The sequence below is a fragment of the Bicyclus anynana genome, chromosome 3 (assembly GCF_947172395.1).
Source record: "Bicyclus anynana chromosome 3, ilBicAnyn1.1, whole genome shotgun sequence".
NCBI lineage: Eukaryota > Metazoa > Arthropoda > Insecta > Lepidoptera > Nymphalidae > Bicyclus > Bicyclus anynana.
In genome coordinates this window covers 12,989,330-13,009,303 of record NC_069085.1, presented here as the reverse complement: position 1 = coordinate 13,009,303, position 19,974 = coordinate 12,989,330, and the positions used below count along the sequence as shown (strand labels likewise).

Here is a 19,974-nt window from a genome sequence, read left to right as displayed (position 1 = left end):
TGGAAGTCGGTTGAATTTTTTTTATTAAAATTTTTTATTTACTCGTATTAATAAATATTTTAAATATTTTAATATTAAAAGATTCATACTTATTTGCTTTTAATTCATTGCTAAAGCTGAATCCGTGGAAATGGAGCCGTGTAAATATCACGTGTTTCAAACGGTGAAGTAAAACATTGTGAGGAAATCTGCATACCAGAGAATTTTCTTAATTCTCTGCGTGTGTGAAGACTGCCAAGCCGCATTGGGCCAGCGTGGTGGACGCGATCGTCCAGGCCAATGCCTTACCCCTCTCATTCAGAGTACAACAAGTACATTGTTTTATGTATTTTGGAAAGACTATAGGATAATTTCGTGTTTCTACAGCAGACCTTGATACACCTACTTTTATTGCTGTTGATTTCATATCTATTCTTTCTAAGTATGTACCTAACTCATTGGGTACTATTTTAACGCCCCGCTACAACTAATAAAAACGCATTTTTTTTAATCTTTTGGCAAATTGGAAATATCTTAAATAGATTTTGAAATATAAGCAAATAAAAACCCAAACTCCTTTTTTATTTAGTATAGTTTATAACTTTTTTCAATTTTTGAGAGCGGCCCTTAAATTTTTTCAAAAACATGCGATTCTGAATCGAATGCCATCTCAACTATAGTTTTGGGAGACGGAGAAAAAATAATGACTTAAAAGGCTCTTGTTAACTACGAGTTTATTATGTACCTAATACCTAAGTAGTAACAAATAAGTCTGAACATTACAAACAAAGATCTACCTCACCTTCCACCTCTTATCTCATGATCTCAATTATCTAAAAACACTGTTCTTTAAACTAGTACCACTAAAGCTCAAAATATGCTAGTGGAAGTTCACAATAAAACAATAGTTAATAATGGCGGAAAACTGTTTCCGTAGTGCACCTAATTAATTCAGTGATACAATTGTTAACTTGCAGGTACTAAAGTGATGTCTATTATGTAAATTCGTGTTTGTATCCGGCTACGACCTCCAGAAGGTCTCCTAAGGCAGTGTAGCCACAGCTATGCGGCGGGGCGGCGGGCGGATCTTCTCTCGTATTGGAAGTGAAAGTGAATGAATGTCGGAGGCTTAATTAGAGAGAACGCTCGCGCCTGCGTCAGTTCCTCTGAGCCCGTCGCGTTCGACACACCTTGCGTACTCCCCGGCGTACGCGCATCCTTCTCACACTCGCATCACCGCTACCAACCAGCGCACCGAGGTACGCAGTGCACCCTAATCAACAGTGATTTCATTTGAGGATTTGCGTTCATAATTAATAATAAGTTGATTCTTCAATTCAAACCCTCAGGATTAATTTTCAAGCTTCCCGAAATATTCGAAGCCCGATTCCGAAGTGCGTGAAAATCTGCGAAGTTGCGTTGTTTGTATTTTTTATTTAATAAAAGTTGTTCGATTAAGTTTTTAGTAAGGTAACGCTGTCTTTTATTTATATATTTGAAGCTTAATAATTTTTATTATTAAAATCTGATGTTTTAAAATTAAAGTTTATCTATATTTTAATAGTTTTTACAGTCTACAATGAAATTAAATAATGTATTTTATTAAATTTTTTATCGATATTATTCAGCAAAATAATAAATGATCTTTTTATTTAACTGTAAAATAGATTATTTACGGTAAGCGGCCGCTAAGGCAGCAGCGCGCGACGAGCTTTCCGTACCATAAAATGCGTCCCAAATCGACGATTTCTCGCGCGGAGCACCTTTTCACGCAAACGTTTAAACATGCAGGAAGGAGGTCAGCGAATCGGGTTTTGCTTTCACAAACACAACAAAATAAATTCGTCTCACGTATCGATTGTCCTCGAGCATTCACGGACTGCATAAATAAAAGAAAGCGAACTCATTAACAGAACTGCGAATGACCACTTTCTTTGGAGAAAAGCTTGTCATATGTATTTGTACTTTTTTGCTTGTACATATATAAATTTTGTTACATTTAAAAAGTGGTAATTAGGAAAATAGAGTTTTCTTAAAGATATTTTACAGAATATAAGTATACCTACTTTAGACATACAATTAATAAAAGAATAAAAGAAGCCTATTTTTAATAGCAATGCAAGAAAACTAACGTATTACTTATATACAAATTAGATAAAACTTGACGGTATAGCGCTCTTAAAGAAAAACAATCGAAAATGGAGTGTTTTGACGAATATTTCGAGGTGTAAAATTGTTATAATTTCCAGATGAGCCGGCACAGTTGCCTGGCCACGGCCGTCCTACTGGCGGTGCTTTGTTTCGCCGATGCCCAACGCCGCCTGGCCCTGCCTGACCCCAGGAGTTGCGCTAACAGTACGTAAATTACAATCATTATGTCCGTAAACGTGACTTAGGAACTTCCTGTAGTATTACCAGAAACCCGCATTACACAACATAGCTTTAGCGTGTCTGTTAGTAAAATTGTACAACGGTATCCACATCATATGGCTAATATGTGTAGGATTATTTATAAGCAGAAGACAGATGACATACGAAGTTCTGGAATGCTAAAGGGATTTGATTCCTATACACTATATAATATCGTAAAACTGTTGTGTAAAATCCCAAATATTTCACTTCATAATAGCGAATTTTTGGATGAGTATGAGATGAGCACAGACAGAAAGTTATTGTTTAGAAGTTAGACGAATCACTCAAAACAGACCACAACAATATAGACTTACATTGAGCTTTAAGCTTCTCTACTGAATATATACGAGTATAAATTGAACGCTGAACTGCTTTAGACAAATTCTTCCATCATTTGCGATTGTTTTCTAGTGACCACGACCTGTCTGTCATATTTGTGTAATCCTTTATAAGTTCTGTGTTCTATTCCCACTTCGAGTCATGTTAGTAAATTATATTTCCTAACTATAGGTTCAAATGTGTAAAGTAAGTCGCGACGCGTTACTTTTAGCAGTAAGTACTGCAAAATTTGTAAGCGTCCCGGTACGATGACGCTGCGTGTAAGCTGATCAGGATTATCTTAGTTACAAACTTTGATTGTAATGTCACTTAATATCAGAGATATTGCGTTAATTGTGTAGAAAAATGTATGGGAATGACATTTGCTATCGACAGGTCACATGATGAAGATCTGTCATTCCCATACATTTTTCTAGTTTTCGAAGCGTTTGCGACCGTAGAAAGAGAATCGACGTGCCACTTGGCTACAGGGGCAGTAACGTTAAACGTTTTTTACGCAAACCACACGGAAACTTATGAGCCTGCGCAGGTAGAAAGAGTTCCATGTTATGGGTTCTTTGTTCTGACGTTCCGCGATCCGCGTTCTTTTTTTATTCTTTACAAGTTATCCCTTGACTACAATCTGACCTGATGGTAAGTGATGACTATACGGAGGTATAAAGTTAGAAATAGGTACTAACGTTGCATAGAACGTAGAACTCAGAAGGCCTGAACGCACTCAAGTGTGCTAGCCCTAAGACTTTTGACCCATTATTGACCCGTGAAATTGTGCAAGTGTAAATTACTATCTGGTTACCTAGATGTGAGGTAATAACTTGTCCTGTATTCTGTGAGACAGTGTTATACGCCCGTCATTCTCCAATGAACAATGAAAATATCTTTACAGTAGTTCACAGAGATGGCAAACAATGAGCGTAAGATAATATTGTAATTTGTAAGATACTCGTAGTCATCTCGTTGATCAAAAGAATAAAAAAAGCTCTTTGTAGCTCTGTTGTAAAGTTCTATTCATTTATATATTTTTATAAACTCTGTATTAGGCTGCGAATTGTTATCATCATTTAAACAAGAATTGAATATATTTAAATATATATTTCAAGCCTTTAATAATAAATAAGACCTGCTGGACTATTCACTAATTTGGTGTTTTTATCAATCTATCAAAATAAACATCAAATTAACTGTGAAATGTCATTCATCCACCTACCGTATGATAATAATAATATTCTTGTATGTCAAGTAGGTACAGGATGATATTTGTTTCATAGAATCTTAATTTCGTGACAATTAACATGTAAAAGTTAGTGAATTATCTTGCTGACCTAACAAAAACAAGCGTTAAAAATTGACATAACGTAACTAAATTTTGAAATGCATTATTCTAAGTAAATAATACAGGGTACAGGGAATCCTAAAAGCAGTGTGACGTACTTTACAAGGCTGCCTATTTTGAAACAACACACAATGTTTTAAGCCAACAGTAATTATTGGACATGTTAGAGTGATTGTAAACGCGTTCAGAGTAGTTATTAGCAAACATACAAAGAATGCCCGTGGTGACTGCAACAGTCACATGCTCTGTAGCAAACGTCCTCTTTGCACAATTGCTTGCAGCATAAAGACCAGCAGTGACGGGTAGATCACCTTGCAGCTTAATTGCTTTGCCTAATTCCAATTGATGATCCTCGGTAACTGTGCGATCATCCTTTCTATTCGAGTCACGTTTTATCGGACTATTTGCATTTTCATTGACCATCGATATTTTAATAATGATTGTGGCCATGTATTTTTATTATGACAACATAATTTGATTATGTAATGCAAGTAATATTATTTCGGTGTAGAAATAGATTTGAAAGTACAGAAGTAATTTTTTTTTACGACGACCAAGTGTTATTCTAGGACATAGTTGTTAATAAATCTAATGTTATCTTCATCATTGTCAACCCTTATTTGGCTCACTGCTGAGCTCGAGTTTCCTCTCAGAATGAAAGGGGTTAGGCCAAATAGTCCACCACGCTGGCCCAATGCGGTTTGGCTGACTTCACACACGCAGAGAATTAAGAAAATTCTCAGGTAGGTACGCAGGTTTCCTCACGATGTTTTTCCATCGTCGTTTGAGACACGTGATATTTAATTTCTTAAAATTATTATCTTACCTATTGGTAATTAACGACACATTCCAACATGGAAGCGGACTTGGAAAAAAATCAAGTTAGACCTATAGGTACGTTCGGAAACTATCAATTAAGAATTTTATATGCGTGTTTTAGAATTTAAAAGCGTGCGACGGGAATTGAGTTTTTTTGAATAACTTCCTCACTATCACTACATCCGATCCCGATAAATAAAAGTTAACATGTGAAAATTCTATGATAATTGCTTCATTAGTTACTGACACTGAATAACCGGACACAAAATCAGACTAAATTCTCTTTTTGGTGGTCTCTTAAAACAAATTAAAAATACATTCACCAGACTTTTATTAAACGCTTAGTGATATTGATACATGGCCGTAATAGCCCAGTGGATATTACCACTGCCTCAGATTCCGGAGGGCGTAGGTTTGAATCCGATCAAGGGCATGCACCTCTTACTTTTAAGTTAAGTGCATTTTAAGATATTTAAATAGGTATCACGTGTTTTAAACGGAGAAGGAAAAACATCGTGAGGAAACCTGCGTACCTACCTACCTGAGAATTTTCTTGATTCTCTACATGTGTGAAGTCTACCAATCCGCATTGGACCAGCGTGGTCTAACCCCTCTAATTCCGAGAGGAGACTCGAGTGAGCCGAATATGTGTTGATAATGATGATATTGATACAGCCTTAATCCCATTTCGTAAAAATTTCAAACACATTATCATTTGTGAGCAAGGGCGGCGCCCGCCATGCTGCGTGTGGGAGCGCATTGCGGACAATCGACCGTCAGTGGGACACAAAGATAACAAAGAATCTTTTGTGAATGTGTAATTGATATGCTTACAACATTACGTAATTTAGCAACGATTTGTGCCCGCATTATACTGTTTTGCATGACATAGGTGTATTAGGGTTTTTAGGTTGAAAACATCAACAACGTGAATTCAAAAAAGTTCACAAACACTTTTGAAACGTCAAGTTTGACGAATCATGCAGATGGTAACCAATAATAGTCCATTTAACTGCGAACACACAAATAAATATAAAATATACTAGCTTACAATTTTCTGTCTGCCCTAGACCTTAGCCCTTAGACCTTCTTAATCCAAGCTCTCTCGCAATATCCGTTCTTAGCGGACTTCTACCATCTCTAAACTACCTCCCTGCCAAATTTCATCTCTGTACTTCCAACGATTTTTGAGATTTCGTGATGAATGACCTTTCGCGTTTATATATTAAGATTGACAAAAGAGACGCTTTTAAATTAAAAAAAGATTTGCAATTAGCGTGCAAAGCGATCTTTTCATTATTTTTGCACTTTTTATCTTGCTCATCTTTACTTGACTCGTTGTGACTAAATAAGTGGATGGTAACAAAACGTCGCAATGTTTACAACATGAGTAAAATGCCGTAAGGTCGAGGTATTTACCTTCGACTTTCTCCTCAAATTGAAATGACGCATTTGGAATGACATCCGTAACTTTTCACTTCCCTATAACTATTAAACATTACGTCTTCCGAAAGTATGCCTCGAGATTACATAAGTGATTAGCCGAAAAATATTGCTTAGAAATTAATGATAATAAAAATATTATATAGTTATTGCTTGAAGTTATTTTATGTACTTACGCCAGCCACACACTTATTAGTTTATAATTAAGTCTGCAGCGCTTTTAGGAAAGTGGGCTTTAAAAAAATATCGGAATATATGGTATCAATATTTTTTTACTGCAAACATCCCGAAGCGCACTGTACATTCGATGGTAAACTTGGTCGTGTGTGGCTGTCGTTAGGTACTCGCAGTTATTTGCCACCCACATATTCACTTGTAGGTACATTAAAAACGATAACGACCTTTGACGATTACGTAAAAAATATACGAACATTTTTACGTTACGAGATTTGACGTAAATGTTTTCCGGTGTCACGGGTAATTATAATTTGTGGAGAGGCGCGAAAGGCGAAATATGCCCAAGAGGGGATCACAATTTACAATGGACACTTTCTCGTTACGAAAGAGACGCTCCATTAGGCAGCTACTCAACTCAGCTAGGCTTGTTTTGACTTTTCACAAACAATAACTAAACACCTTGGCAGATAGATACTCTACTCTACGCATAGTTAGAACATACATTTTAATTAAAACTGTGAATGTGTATGCTGTGCAGGCAGTGGTTAGGATAAGCTGTAAGCTGTAACTCCTAGGTACTCTTATTATTTGGAAGAATTTTAGGATCAAAATTCATTTATTTCGATTAGGCTTAGTTTACAAGCACTTTTGAAACGTCAAGTTCAAGTTATGTCATGATTTAAAGTTAGGAGGATTCCAACCGCCTTGGTCCGAGAAGAGCCCACAACAATCTCAGACAAGTTTTTTTTTTACAAACTTATCTAAAACTAAGTACACTAACTTCATCATCATCATTCATCATCCATATCATCCACCTATTTTAACGGTCCAATACAGGGCCAGGCTATTCCGTGAGTTCCTTTTCCTTGCAATACAACTCAGCCTGCTACGTGTATGCGAGTTGACAGGTATTAGGGATGTTTAAGTCTAACGATCACCATCAGATATGAATTATAATGGACGGTGCTGACGGTTTAACGTACTCTCTGAGACACGGCGTTGTAACGCCACTAACTTCCTAACTCTATAGTGGGAATATACACTGAAAATTTCTTTGGAGAAAAAAAGAGCTTTTTTATAGCCCAGATCTTTAACCCAGGAACTCACCTCGTGAACCGAAGCCACATAAAAAAGGCTAACTACTGGGCCAACGAGGCTTTAGGATCTTGATTTTTTTTTACTTATCCAATGAGTTTTCGCAGGCTATTCTGACTATATCTGCCTCCCGAACCAGCACAAATAAAAGTTTGGCATTTCAAAAGTGCAAAAAATTTCATTTCATTCGAAATAACGGTCCTAAGATACATTAACAAGTATGTGACATAAGGGGACAAAACAAAAAAAGGTAGAAATACTCGTATACAATATATATATACAGCCCTTCTTTGCGAAAAAGGTAGAAATACTCGTATACAATGTATATACAGCCTAGGTAGGTATCGCACATAGGTATAATATTTTTTCTGCATCTGTTATAGAATCGTATATACTTGGTTAGTGGTATATTTTGTTGTTGACATCATACTTAACTAGTTCTAGTGTAGCAACTCGTCTAGGCATCTAAGCAATAGTAAAATATAGTAATGTGAGATCCCGCTGTCATGCCTCATAGAGCTCAATGAGTATCGTTAAGTACGATTGCGATATCTATTACCCATACACCTGTAGTATCTAATTACATATCGACATACATTAGGTACACTGGGTGCTCCAGTAATGGTAGCTCTACACGATATAAGTGTACAGTTCACACCATTAATGTTGATAGTTTGTGAAAGTGACGTATCACAATACGTAGCATAGAAGGTACTTTAGCATTTTATAAAGGAAATAACTAGTAGAATGGAATATAAATACATACTACGAGTACTTATTTTTCATCTAATATATAAAAACAACGTGTTACTTTTAATCTTTTAACGGCTTCCCGATTTTTTTTGCAAGAGTTTTTACAACTAGGTATTCAATTTAAGATATAACAGGATAGTTAGTATGTATGAAATATATTATAATATGATTAAAGAACTTTGTAGATTATTCAACTACCTAGTTATACAATTATATGTAATGTACACTTATACTCGTATGTATCTATTTAAATATTTAATTTTTAAATTTCACAGCTTATGTCATAAATAATTATGTAATTGGATACTTACAAAATATATTTATGTATAATTGTTACAATTATGCAAATATAATGCCACTAAGACAACTAACAATTACTTTTATGAGTAGGTAAAGAGCTAGACGTAACTTTTCATATACCTTCCTTGGTAAGTTTTTGTAAGTTTTAGACAGGTTCTAATTTAAAAAAAAAAAAACACGAGCTTTTACTTTGAACTTCAGAGTCGATAAAACAAAAACATTATTAGGAATACTATAATGTTACTGGAAGCAATTGGATAATTATCTCAGATCCAATATCTTTCGATGCCTCAAACTTAAAAGTTCTTACGACTATGAAAAATGAAATAGGTAAATTGTATTTACAATAAATAATTGACATCGTCACCGTACACCTTTAGTCACCAGTAGACCTTTCATTTTAATAATTTTGGCCATAAAAGCACTAGCAGCTCTGTAGTATAAGCGCACATAAAGAGCAAAAATGGTTTACGTATCGTTTATATAGTACGAGTAAGCACATATTATGTGTATACCGGGCTTGTAGCCATGTGGCACGTCGATTCTTTTTCCACAAACGCTAACGTTTCGAAAACTAGAAAAATATATCTGATCCATAACTTGATCACGTAACTTGTCGATAACGAATGTCATTCCCATACAGTTTTTAATTTTTGAAGCATTTGCGATTGTAGAAAGAGAATCAACGTGCCACATGGCTGTATAGACCCTGATGTAATCGGTGCGCGAAAGCAGACGTTTTTGTGACATGACATTAAGATTTATTTGTGTGAAGCGTTGGGGTCCAACATGGATCAAACGTCTGAAAAAGCACCGCAAATACGTGTCTTGTTAATCTTATCATGAATTACGTTAAAAAAGTCTTCAGCTGTGCCAGCTTTTGATCTTTTCGTGCCAGATAAATGAACAAACTACCAGCATATTGACGTTATTGTGTACCTTACTGCAACTACTTTTTATACTTGTTTAATAGGTCATAGTCATCTTCACATACGATTGAGTTTCATAGTAGTTGTAGAAACTACGAATTTATAAATGTTATATTCACAAGCGTTAACAGATAAGTTATTACATTGTTATACAAGGTAGTGAATGCCGATACCATTTATTGCATAATACAATTTCTTTGCTATCAGAGTAATTCCATAGAATACATTTGTTTTTATGAGAATGCAATATACCGCTAGCAAAGACGTGTGAACCGAACGTTCTATTGTGTCGTCTTAAAGCCGTGAGCTTAATGATGTACAGTACATTTCGTAATACTGCTGTAATTTTGCTTGTACAATACAAGAACACGTCTATGCTCATGTGCTTTTTGAGTAGGTACTTAGTGGTTTTGTAGTTTTAAAGTATGTTAGAGTATTTACTTCGATGACTTCAGTGGTGATGTTGAAATTGCTCTAAACACAAGTCAAGGCGAGGTGTTGTGAAATAACAGTTACCTACGTACCCATCTAATGACTCTATCCTCACTAAAATAATATTTGTAATGACCTTATGTTTCGAAAATTTACAATTCAAACATTTTAATATCTGTTGAGGGCCGCAGTTTACAGTTGAGTTAATCCTAAATGATCATATAAATGCACGTAACTGATAATGGTGATAAAATAGATGCTTTAAAAGTACCTACCTACTTGGGCAGGGTTTCGTTTTATTTTTCGTTTAAGATAGTACGTAGCAGTTACCTAAAATACATGGTTCGCTTAGCTATAAATGTTGGCTCTTATAGGCACACACCTACTTAAAAAATATATGAAACTTATACGATACTTTTTACAAATAGGTAATACCTAGCAATTGCAGTTGGTAATACTTAGATACTTAGTAGGGAGGTATATAAACTCATCGTATAAGTAGGTAGGTACTTAATCTAGAGGTGAACAGGTTATATGTATCTACCACTTCTATAAGATAAAATAATAAGATGATAAAGATGGAACCTTGCCTCCATATTTAGACGTAGGTAATTCTCATAAGTGGTTAGACACAACATTTTCTTAATAGAATTACCTTATATCCACAATGACCTTATTGCCTACTTACTATATCTAGAAGTTATTATACAGGTACCTACTATTTACATAAAATATACCTACTTCTCATCAAAAAAATCGAAACAGCCCTCAAGTAGTTACTTTTCAGGCAGACTGTTTCAATTTTTTTGATGAGAAATAGGTATATATCTTACCTAATTTATCTGCTTGGATAACACTTTGATATTTTGCCAATTTTTGTTTTATTAATATTTTATTTCTTTGTTGTTAAGGAGTTCGTCATTCAACGTATCGTGACGCTCGCGGGGTTCTACATTCGTACTTCTTCAGTTGGGAGCACGCGCCGACCCGCAGTCTTGAAGTGGACTGGCTTGACGCGAGAAACATTTGCCGGCGACATTGCATGGACGCCGTCTCTTTGGAGACCCCACAGGTAGGTACCAGAAACTTTTACTAATACATTAATAAGTTTTGCTAATTTTACATATTTGTCGTCGGACCTATGATTGATTTCGTCGATTTGTCGTCTCTACATCCTTTAAATTATCGGATTGTTATTTTACGTTTTCTGCATACAGCGTAGCATATTTGAACGCCTGTGGCCGGCGTTAAATTAGATACTTAGTTAAAATCAGTGTTAATTGATGTTATCTATGCTTATTGAATTGAGGCGTGATAGCCCAGTGGATATGACCTCTGCCTCCGATTCCGGAGGGTGTGGGTTCGAATCCGATCCGGGGCATGCACCTTTAACTTTTCAGTTGTGTGCATTTTAAGAAATTAAATATCACGTGTCTGAAACGGTGAAGGAAAACATTTTGAGGAAACCTGCATACCAGAGATTTTTTTAATTCTCTGCGTGTGAGAAGTCTGCCAATCCGCATTGGGCCAGTGTGGTGGACTATTGGCCTAGCCCCTCACATTCGTTGAGGAAACTTGAGCTCAGCAGTGAGCTGAATATGGGTTGATAACGACGATGCTTGTTGAATTAAGTTCAGAAAGCGTCTCTGATATAATCTTTTAATGACAGATCTCTATTGGCACCGGTTTGTTATCATTTCGGTTTAAAGATATTTATTTCTCCAAAAAAGAACGTACTGTTCACTTAACTTAGAGTTAACATATCGTCATTTTTGCAGACAGCATGCATTATTGTAACAAAATTTTAATTACATTGTTTTTTCAATATTTTGTCCAAGTTTGTGAGGATGTAGGATTTAATCGATTTCTTGAATGCTTTTATGTTATTTAACTCCTTAATGGAGTTTGGCAGATTGTTATATAACTGAGCACCCTCGCATAATATGTTTTTATTTCCATAGGTTTTTGTCCGTGGTCGCCAAATATTGATTTTATATTTATTCCTGAGATTGAGTTTGTTAGTCCTATGCTTAAATGTTATAGTAGAATGTAGTGTGTTGGTCATGATTTTTTTAATTATGAGACAGGTATTGTATGTGTATAGTTGCGTGATATTGAACAGTTTTGTTTTAGTGTAAAGATCTTTTGTTGGTGTGTAAAAATTGTAATGAAATAGTGTCTTGATTAATTTGTTTTGTGTGCGTTGTAATTTGTTAAGATGTGTCTGTGCAGCAGTTCCCCAAATTTCTATTAAGTATTCTAAATGTGGCTTTGCTAGAGCGTTGTAGATAGTGTTTCTTACTTTGTACGGAATGCAATTCGATATTCTTCGTAAGACACCTGTTAGCGATGTTAATTTTGAAATTTGTTGATCAATATGAGAGTCCCAAATCAACTTGTCATCTATTATTAGGCCTAAATATTTTTCTGCATGAGATCTTTGAATTTTAATGTTGTTGATTGTAAGTGGGTTAAAATCTAGAATTTTTTTATTTTTAGCTTTGAATATCATGTAAGATGTTTTAGTAGTGTTGATTGTTAAAAGATTATACAAGAAAAATTGACTTAATTTGTCTAAATCACTTTGAGCTTGTGCAATTGCTTCATGAATAGAGTGTGCAAAGTAAAATAGGCACGTATCGTCTGCATAGAGGGTTAGCTGTCCTGATAGGTTAAGATTTATTATGTTATTAACATATATAAGGAAAAGTAATGGTCCTAAAATCGAGCCCTGAGGAACACCGCAAGTAACTAATTGAGAATTGCTTTTATTTTTAGATATTTGTACTATTTGTTTACGATTATTGAAATAAGAGGCAAAAACGGTTAGTGCAGTCCCAAGAACCCCGATGTTAGCTAGTTTTTGTAAGAGCTTTGGGTGGCTCACAGTATCGAATGCTTTTTTTAGGTCTATAAACACTCCTAAGCACACATGATTTCTATCTATATTAGTTTTTATTTTTGTAACTACGTCAATTGCTGCACATATTGTATTGGATTTTGGCCTAAACCCATATTGCTGTTCAATCAAAAAGTTTTTTTCATTTAAATATTTATTTGATCTGTTATATATAACTCTTTCAAAAACTTTAGAGACTACGGGCAATACTGATATGGGTCTGTAATTGCTGGGATCGGATTTTGACCCAGCCTTATGGATTGGAGTGACTTTTGCAATTTTCAAGCTATCAGGAAAAACCCCGTCTGTGAGACACTTGTTAATACAATTTGCGAGACTTGAGGCAATTACATTTTTAAGGCATTTCAAGGCTTTTGAAGTGATTCCATCGATACCCGCACTTGTATTGCTGTCTAAGTTGTTGATAATGTATTTATCAATTAAGCTTGCGATTAAATCTAACTACCTACGTAACTCAAATCTGCACAGTCTCGCGATTGTTAGATAAGTTTACTTAAATTGATAGTAGATAACTGTCTACCCATTACAAATTAATTACAGTGATGTAACCGCTCAGCTCATCCGAACGCGGTGAACTCTGGCCTGCCACAGGCCGCTGGTAATCCCTTCACAAGTATAACAAGTATCTTTAACGTTACGTAAGGTAATAGGGTCAATCGTGAATCGTGATACGTTCACTTTCCATAGTTAATCATTAATCCTAGTAAGACTGCGAGCATCTGGTTCGACTAAATTAGGTAGGTATAGGTACTGTATGCGAGATGCTACTTATTTGTAGTCGTTTTGCACGCGGGATCGTGAGCAATTACAATCCTAATGACGAATAGCTTTAAAACCTTAAATATTATATAGTCAACAGGTCATAGTAAAATTTACACCCAGAAAAGATAAAAAGATTTACGATACCTTTAATTTAATCTACCAAAAAAGTATTTATTTCTTTTATTAACGCATCTGGGCTCTTAACGTCCTGAAACTCTATATTTCTACATAATATATAGTACTAGTAGGTACGTACAATGTAAGAGAAACTAAATCAATTCAACAGTCAGACAAAGCCTACTTATTAATGCGAGCTAAATCCCTATCATTTTTCTCCAGCGTAGTATATAATTAGTTTTCCCTACGATTAAAGGAAATCAATTGTTAACAATCGTCCGGGGAGTTTAGTAATTGCAAGAACTGAGCCTGCGGAAGACGATCTTGTGCGGCAAGTTTTCTCTACGTGTTCACTTCCTGCCGCAATCGCATGTCAATGAACGCGATATCATTGTCGTGTCTTCCTATTTGAGATGGTAAATGGATTTACGAATTCAAATCTTTTAATCTTTATGACCGGCATATATATAGGCAAGCCATATCTGTCGTAGAACAGATGGCCGCTGGGGCAAACGTGTTCTGGAATGGAGACCGCGTACCAGCAAACGCAGCGTAGGACGTCCTCCAGCTAGATGGTCCGATGATATCAAGAAGGTAGTGGGAAGTGGCTGGATGAGGAAGGCGGAGGGTCGTGTGTGGTGAAAGAAAGGCCCATGTCCAGCAGTGGATGAATACAGGCTGTTGATAGATTGAATCTTTATGAAACCTACAAAGTGTGAAGCGATAATAGTCTAATAGGCAACTCTCAAGTTAGCGGAATCCGGTATCAGATAAACAAAAAATATTTTCTATAGATTGACAGGCATGACGACTGAAAGAAAAACAGGCATGTGAAGTCCGATAATTTGTACTTGAACAACGTGCAAATTAACGGTCTAGTGTCGCCATTTATTCTGGCTCCAGTCAGTAGTGATCTAGTGAATGAATGAATGAATGAATTGAAAAAAAGAATTAAGAATAACCGAATACATAAAATTATTGTGTATTCGGTAACGTAGGTTACATTACCGAATACAAAACAGTACTAAATAATAAATATTAACCAACTGCATTGTAACAACTGCGATCCCGTTGATGTCTAATATATGAAGCGTGGTACAAGTTTAAAGTTGATCGAGATTTTAAAAATTATGAATATTCATAGTTAAATAATTATTATTTACACATAAATACACATTTTAATTTAATATTAACAAGCCTGCATTTTAATTAAAAGAAATTTAGTTCCTTAGTAAAATCACGTAGATGTTTCCTAAACTCGCGTAACTTATACTAATCAGATATCTATTCAGTTTTCGTCTGATATTCTGCTTATCACATTTTTGTGAATAGTAATTAATCTGTTTGTGTTTGAATAGTAATTAGTAATACACGAAAAACGGACGAATCCACGCGATGACGACACCCAGATCCACCCAAATCGACCTTCTACGTACGCTTCACCCCAAAATCGAAGAAACCTCATGAAAAACTGAATTTTCAAAGCTCAGATGCTAAAAAAATGCTTCTATTCAATACATCTTTCACGAAAAGAACACGTGATGGATGAGGATAGAACACATACGTTAAATTCATTTACCTAATGTAAAATAGATAATCCGCGACCTCACCAATGGGGATGATGACTAGGTTTGAATTTATTGATTTTTATGATACATTCGGGTAAATAGGGTCAATGTTAACTAATTTATACATAAAAAGCAAAGATTGTCTGGATATTTGCAAAATAAATGAGATTATAAAATTTCAAAAACTATAAAAAAATTTTTATCGTAATTAGATGAAAATTTATACAGTTTTAGCTTCCTTACATTAAATGTGACATTTTTTAATATATGAACTATAAAGATAAACGCACAAATAACAAAGATATTAGTAATTTTGTTTGAACGCACATACAAATCTAACGATCATTACATTGCCTATGACGTCATTTTTTCGAGCCATTTTGTATGGAGCGTTTTTCAGGGATCCGCGGCAGCGCTGCAAATCTGACTCTTTAAATCCCTGTAGCTCCGAAAGTAATGATCGCAGATACCCTGTTACTTTTACAAAATTGCTTTACTATTAGTATACTCTTAATTTATATACAATTTAAAAAACTGTCATCATCCCTATTAGGCAGCACCTGAAGTATAGCGTTAACACTAATCGAAGTGTTGTTAGACCATCCATAATTTATGAGGATGCTTAATTTAAATTGATTAGGTTTGTAGAGCGTGGAAGGCGTCCGTGAAAGGGGTGCAATGGCCGCGCGCGTCATTTCTCGACAAAACAACGTTCTCATAAGGCGCTCGCAACTCGCAAGTGGTACATGACACACATACTTCTGTAGCCGTGTTGCCCACTTCGCGTTCCGGATACTTGTAGCGGAGGTGCATTTCCCGTCACAGACAGCGCTCCTTAATTGCAGCCTCGTATCATATGACAGACATTTAGATGACACCCACATATTTGAGAAAATGTGGATCGAGAAACTTGGATGTATAAAGTCTGAGTTAGATAGAAATTTTTTAAATACCTACAACTTCCTTGCGCAAGGTTGGGTCCGAGAAAACATAGATCGGGAAAAATTGTAAGTTAAAAAACTAGTAGATCATTCTTTACCTTCGAAATGTCGTCTATCTTGAATAAATAATATTTTATATACAATTTTTTACTACCGAGATTTTTTTGTTTTAAGAAATTTCTGGTAACAGACAGGAGTTGTGAATTTGTTGGTGCTACGCCCGTGTCTCGGTTAACATTTCGGTCCGTCGGTTACGCTTATTATGATCATAAACATCTGTTAATGATCATAACAAAACAGCGTGATTAATTTAAGTCCCAATTCGCCTCTCCATTCTCCTTAGAAGAAAGATACCTAACTGTACTCTCCTTATAGGACTGTAGTGAACAATTAGAAAAAAGGTTAACGATTATATTATTTTATATTTCTTTCTAACACCTGTCATTTATTGTTTACAGGAAAATGAGTTTGTGAAGCAAAAGATAGCGCGTGCTAACATCCGGTACATTTGGACATCGGGCCGCAAGTGTAACTTCGCCGGGTGCGATCGCCCCGACCTGCAGCCCCCCAACGTGAACGGTTGGTTCTGGTCGGGCTCCGGCGCCAAGATCGGCCCTACCACGCAACGCAACACCGGTGACTGGTCCTACACCGGCGGCTACGGGCAAGCGCAGCCTGACAACAGGGAGGCTGCTCAAGTAAGTTTTGTTCAGATCCGGGCATTCTTATTTGACAAGTTTTGAGTTTCAGTGGGATTGTTTTTATTCTAAGACAAGTTAGTTGATTGCGATCTCACCTGAAGTGACGATGCAGTTTAAGATGGAAGCGAGCTGACTTGGAAAGCTAGAAGTTTTTTTTACCCAAGCCTCTGATAGTTTCTACGCGGCATCGTACCGGAACGCTAAATCGATTGTATCTTTGTAATTTTAATTTTGCAATTCTTATCAATTGTTATCAGAAGTATCACAGGGCAGTTAAAACTGTGTTGAATATTTTACATTCTCTTTACGTTTCTTTTGACGAAAACAATTAATTATCAACCAACGGTAATTTGATTTTACCGAATTATTATAAAGATCTGTTTTTGACTTCAACCAATATCATATTTCAAAGTATTAAAATGTGTCTAGCTGTTTAAAATTCCTAATTTACTTTCTAATAAAATAGAAAACTACCCGTTGGCCGTTACACATGGAGAACGGATTAGGTTCTTGTCCGGTTTTTGGACAACGGTATATTGGCATTTTACGTAATTACCTACCAAGTGGTGAGGGTGGGAGATATCGCGAACTGACTTATAATTGAACTAACTGATGCCCCCGACTTCGTCCGTGTCTATTTAGACTTTTTACTATACCGCAGATGCTCTATATTTTTCTGAGATAAAATCCTATGCCCTATCATACTCCAGTGTCTAGTCTATATCTATACCAAATTTTATTCTTATAACAGAATTCAAAAATATAGTAATCGTGATCAAGAAATAGTCACATTTATAATATTACAAGCGGACGCCCGCGACTTCGTCCGCGTGGAAATCAACGTAAACTTTCAACCCCTATTTCACCACTTGGGGTTGAATTTTAAAAATTCTTGTATCACATTATATTTCGTATTTTTTTAACCGACTTCAAAACAAGGAGGAGGTTTCTCAATTCGACCGTAGGTATATATTTTTTATGATTCATGAACAAATTTTTAAAACTGTAACTCTAAAAATAACGGACTTTCCATACAAACCCCTGTATCACCCCCTTCTATTTTTATTTTAGAGTCAAAAAGTAGCCTAAGTTTTGCTCCAAGGTACCATTTAGCATTATACCAAAATTCATCTCGATCGGTTTAGCCATTTAGCCGTGAAAAGGTAACAGACAGACAGACAGACTTGCTTTCGCATTTATAAAATTAGTTCAGGTAGCATTGATATATCGTAAGCACGAGAGGTACCTACTAAACCAACGTTTATGTATTAATGGGTTCACCTCTCTGTATTTGAATCATCACAGTCAACATCGCCCACGTATTTACTTTAACGGAAAATATATAGCTTGGCACGACTTTCTTTATTCTCTCCACATATCTATTTAGTCGCGCCTTCATATAATTTTTAAATAATATGACCAAGATACTCATTTTCCTCCACTATGTGCCGTTTATAATATTTCTAAAATAAACTTTCATATTTGAACATTCGTACCTATAGCTCTATCTTTTATATATAACGATCAATTATTATTATCATCTATTACCTAACAATTGCAAGCATCTTACTCGTATGTAGGAGGTCAGGTCGACAGAATGCCTGGCGATGCTCCTGATAATACAAAACAATATCTATTTTTACACCTGTTGCATCCGGCGCTTACTCACGTCTTAGTTAATATAACTAGATAGATAGATACTAAATACATTTTTCTGTATAGGGCAACGACGAGTCGTGCTTGGCGATCCTGAACAACTTCTACAACGACGGTGTGAAGTGGCACGACGTGGCCTGCCACCACGTCAAGCCGTTCGTCTGCGAAGACAGCGACGAGCTGCTCAACTTCGTGCGCTCGCGCAACCCCGGCCTACGCATCTAATGACTGCACAACACTTCGCCCTCTAAGTTATTATAAGTCACTGATTGATGCCGCACCATTCAAGCACTGCCTACGACAAGCTTCACAGCGTCTTCGCCGGCGACGTGGTCCCCGATATCCGACGTCACCCGGACGTGGGCTTTTTAACTCACGATCTCGGGGGCGCCCGGAATGATACTTGGGCCAAATCACACTTTCAAAACGGCCTTCTGAGCCGAGGTCTGAACCTCACAAGAGACGCCTTTAGAGTCATTCCGCCCATCTATATTTTGCTTCTGTCATCAGGCGCTGATTTTCCATTAAGGAGCCTGCAGCACTTACACAATCAGAAAGAAAAATGCTTACTATTACCATCTACCAATTTGTACTTTATATCCACACAATAAGATAGATTTTTAATTGGAAATCTGCATGCTGTGCTGGAGCGGTGCGGTGTATGTCAGCGACGACCTTTAGATGGTTGACATTGTACAAAACCGAGTGGCTAACTCTATTTAAGTTATTTATTAATAAATTAATAAAAATAAAATAAAAACTAATATACAGACACTAAACCGTTATTTTGTTTAGTGTTCTCGTGTGACCTGTCAGAAAGAGATTATGGTATTAAATATTCTGTGTCTTTCGTTTCGGTCAGTCGTTCTATCTTGTAAAAAGTATGCACAAAATAGGATTAACTTATAAATATTAGAATAAAGTAATAAATCGTTATTGTGTTCATTTTATTTTCAGAACCCTCATATCATATTATTCGTTAGTTTGACCAAATTAAAATTTGGTTAGGCAAAAACAGCTTCAAAAGTTTACGTAGCCTCGTAAAAACATTTAACTTACGACTGCGACTAATACATACATACTGATTATTATCAGTTGTTAGTAATAACGATTTAAACTTAAGGTGCCTTCAAGGCATCAGAGTATTTTTAATTTGAACATTAATCCGCGTGTGAGAACTCCTCCGAGAATGTAATACCAATCTTTGTTTCAATGATAAGAAGCTGTCTTGGTTTTAACTTTTATTGGACCAATAATTACCTTCTGTTGGACTTTTATCGCACTCAAATTCACCAACA

General features: G+C 35.9%; 1 protein-coding gene across 1 annotated transcript; it reads left to right on the top strand.

Moving 5' to 3' along the window:
* Window positions 1-1,076: 1,076 nt before the first annotated feature.
* On the top strand, window positions 1,077-19,612 carry LOC112058245 (uncharacterized). The gene is made up of 5 exons (XM_052891208.1): window positions 1,077-1,238; window positions 2,229-2,334; window positions 10,923-11,083; window positions 16,778-17,017; window positions 18,743-19,612. Exons 2-5 carry the CDS (start codon window positions 2,229-2,231, stop codon window positions 18,899-18,901), a joined length of 666 nt encoding a protein of 221 aa, XP_052747168.1. The 5' UTR covers window positions 1,077-1,238; the 3' UTR covers window positions 18,902-19,612.
* The last annotated feature ends 362 nt before the right edge of the window (window positions 19,613-19,974 follow it).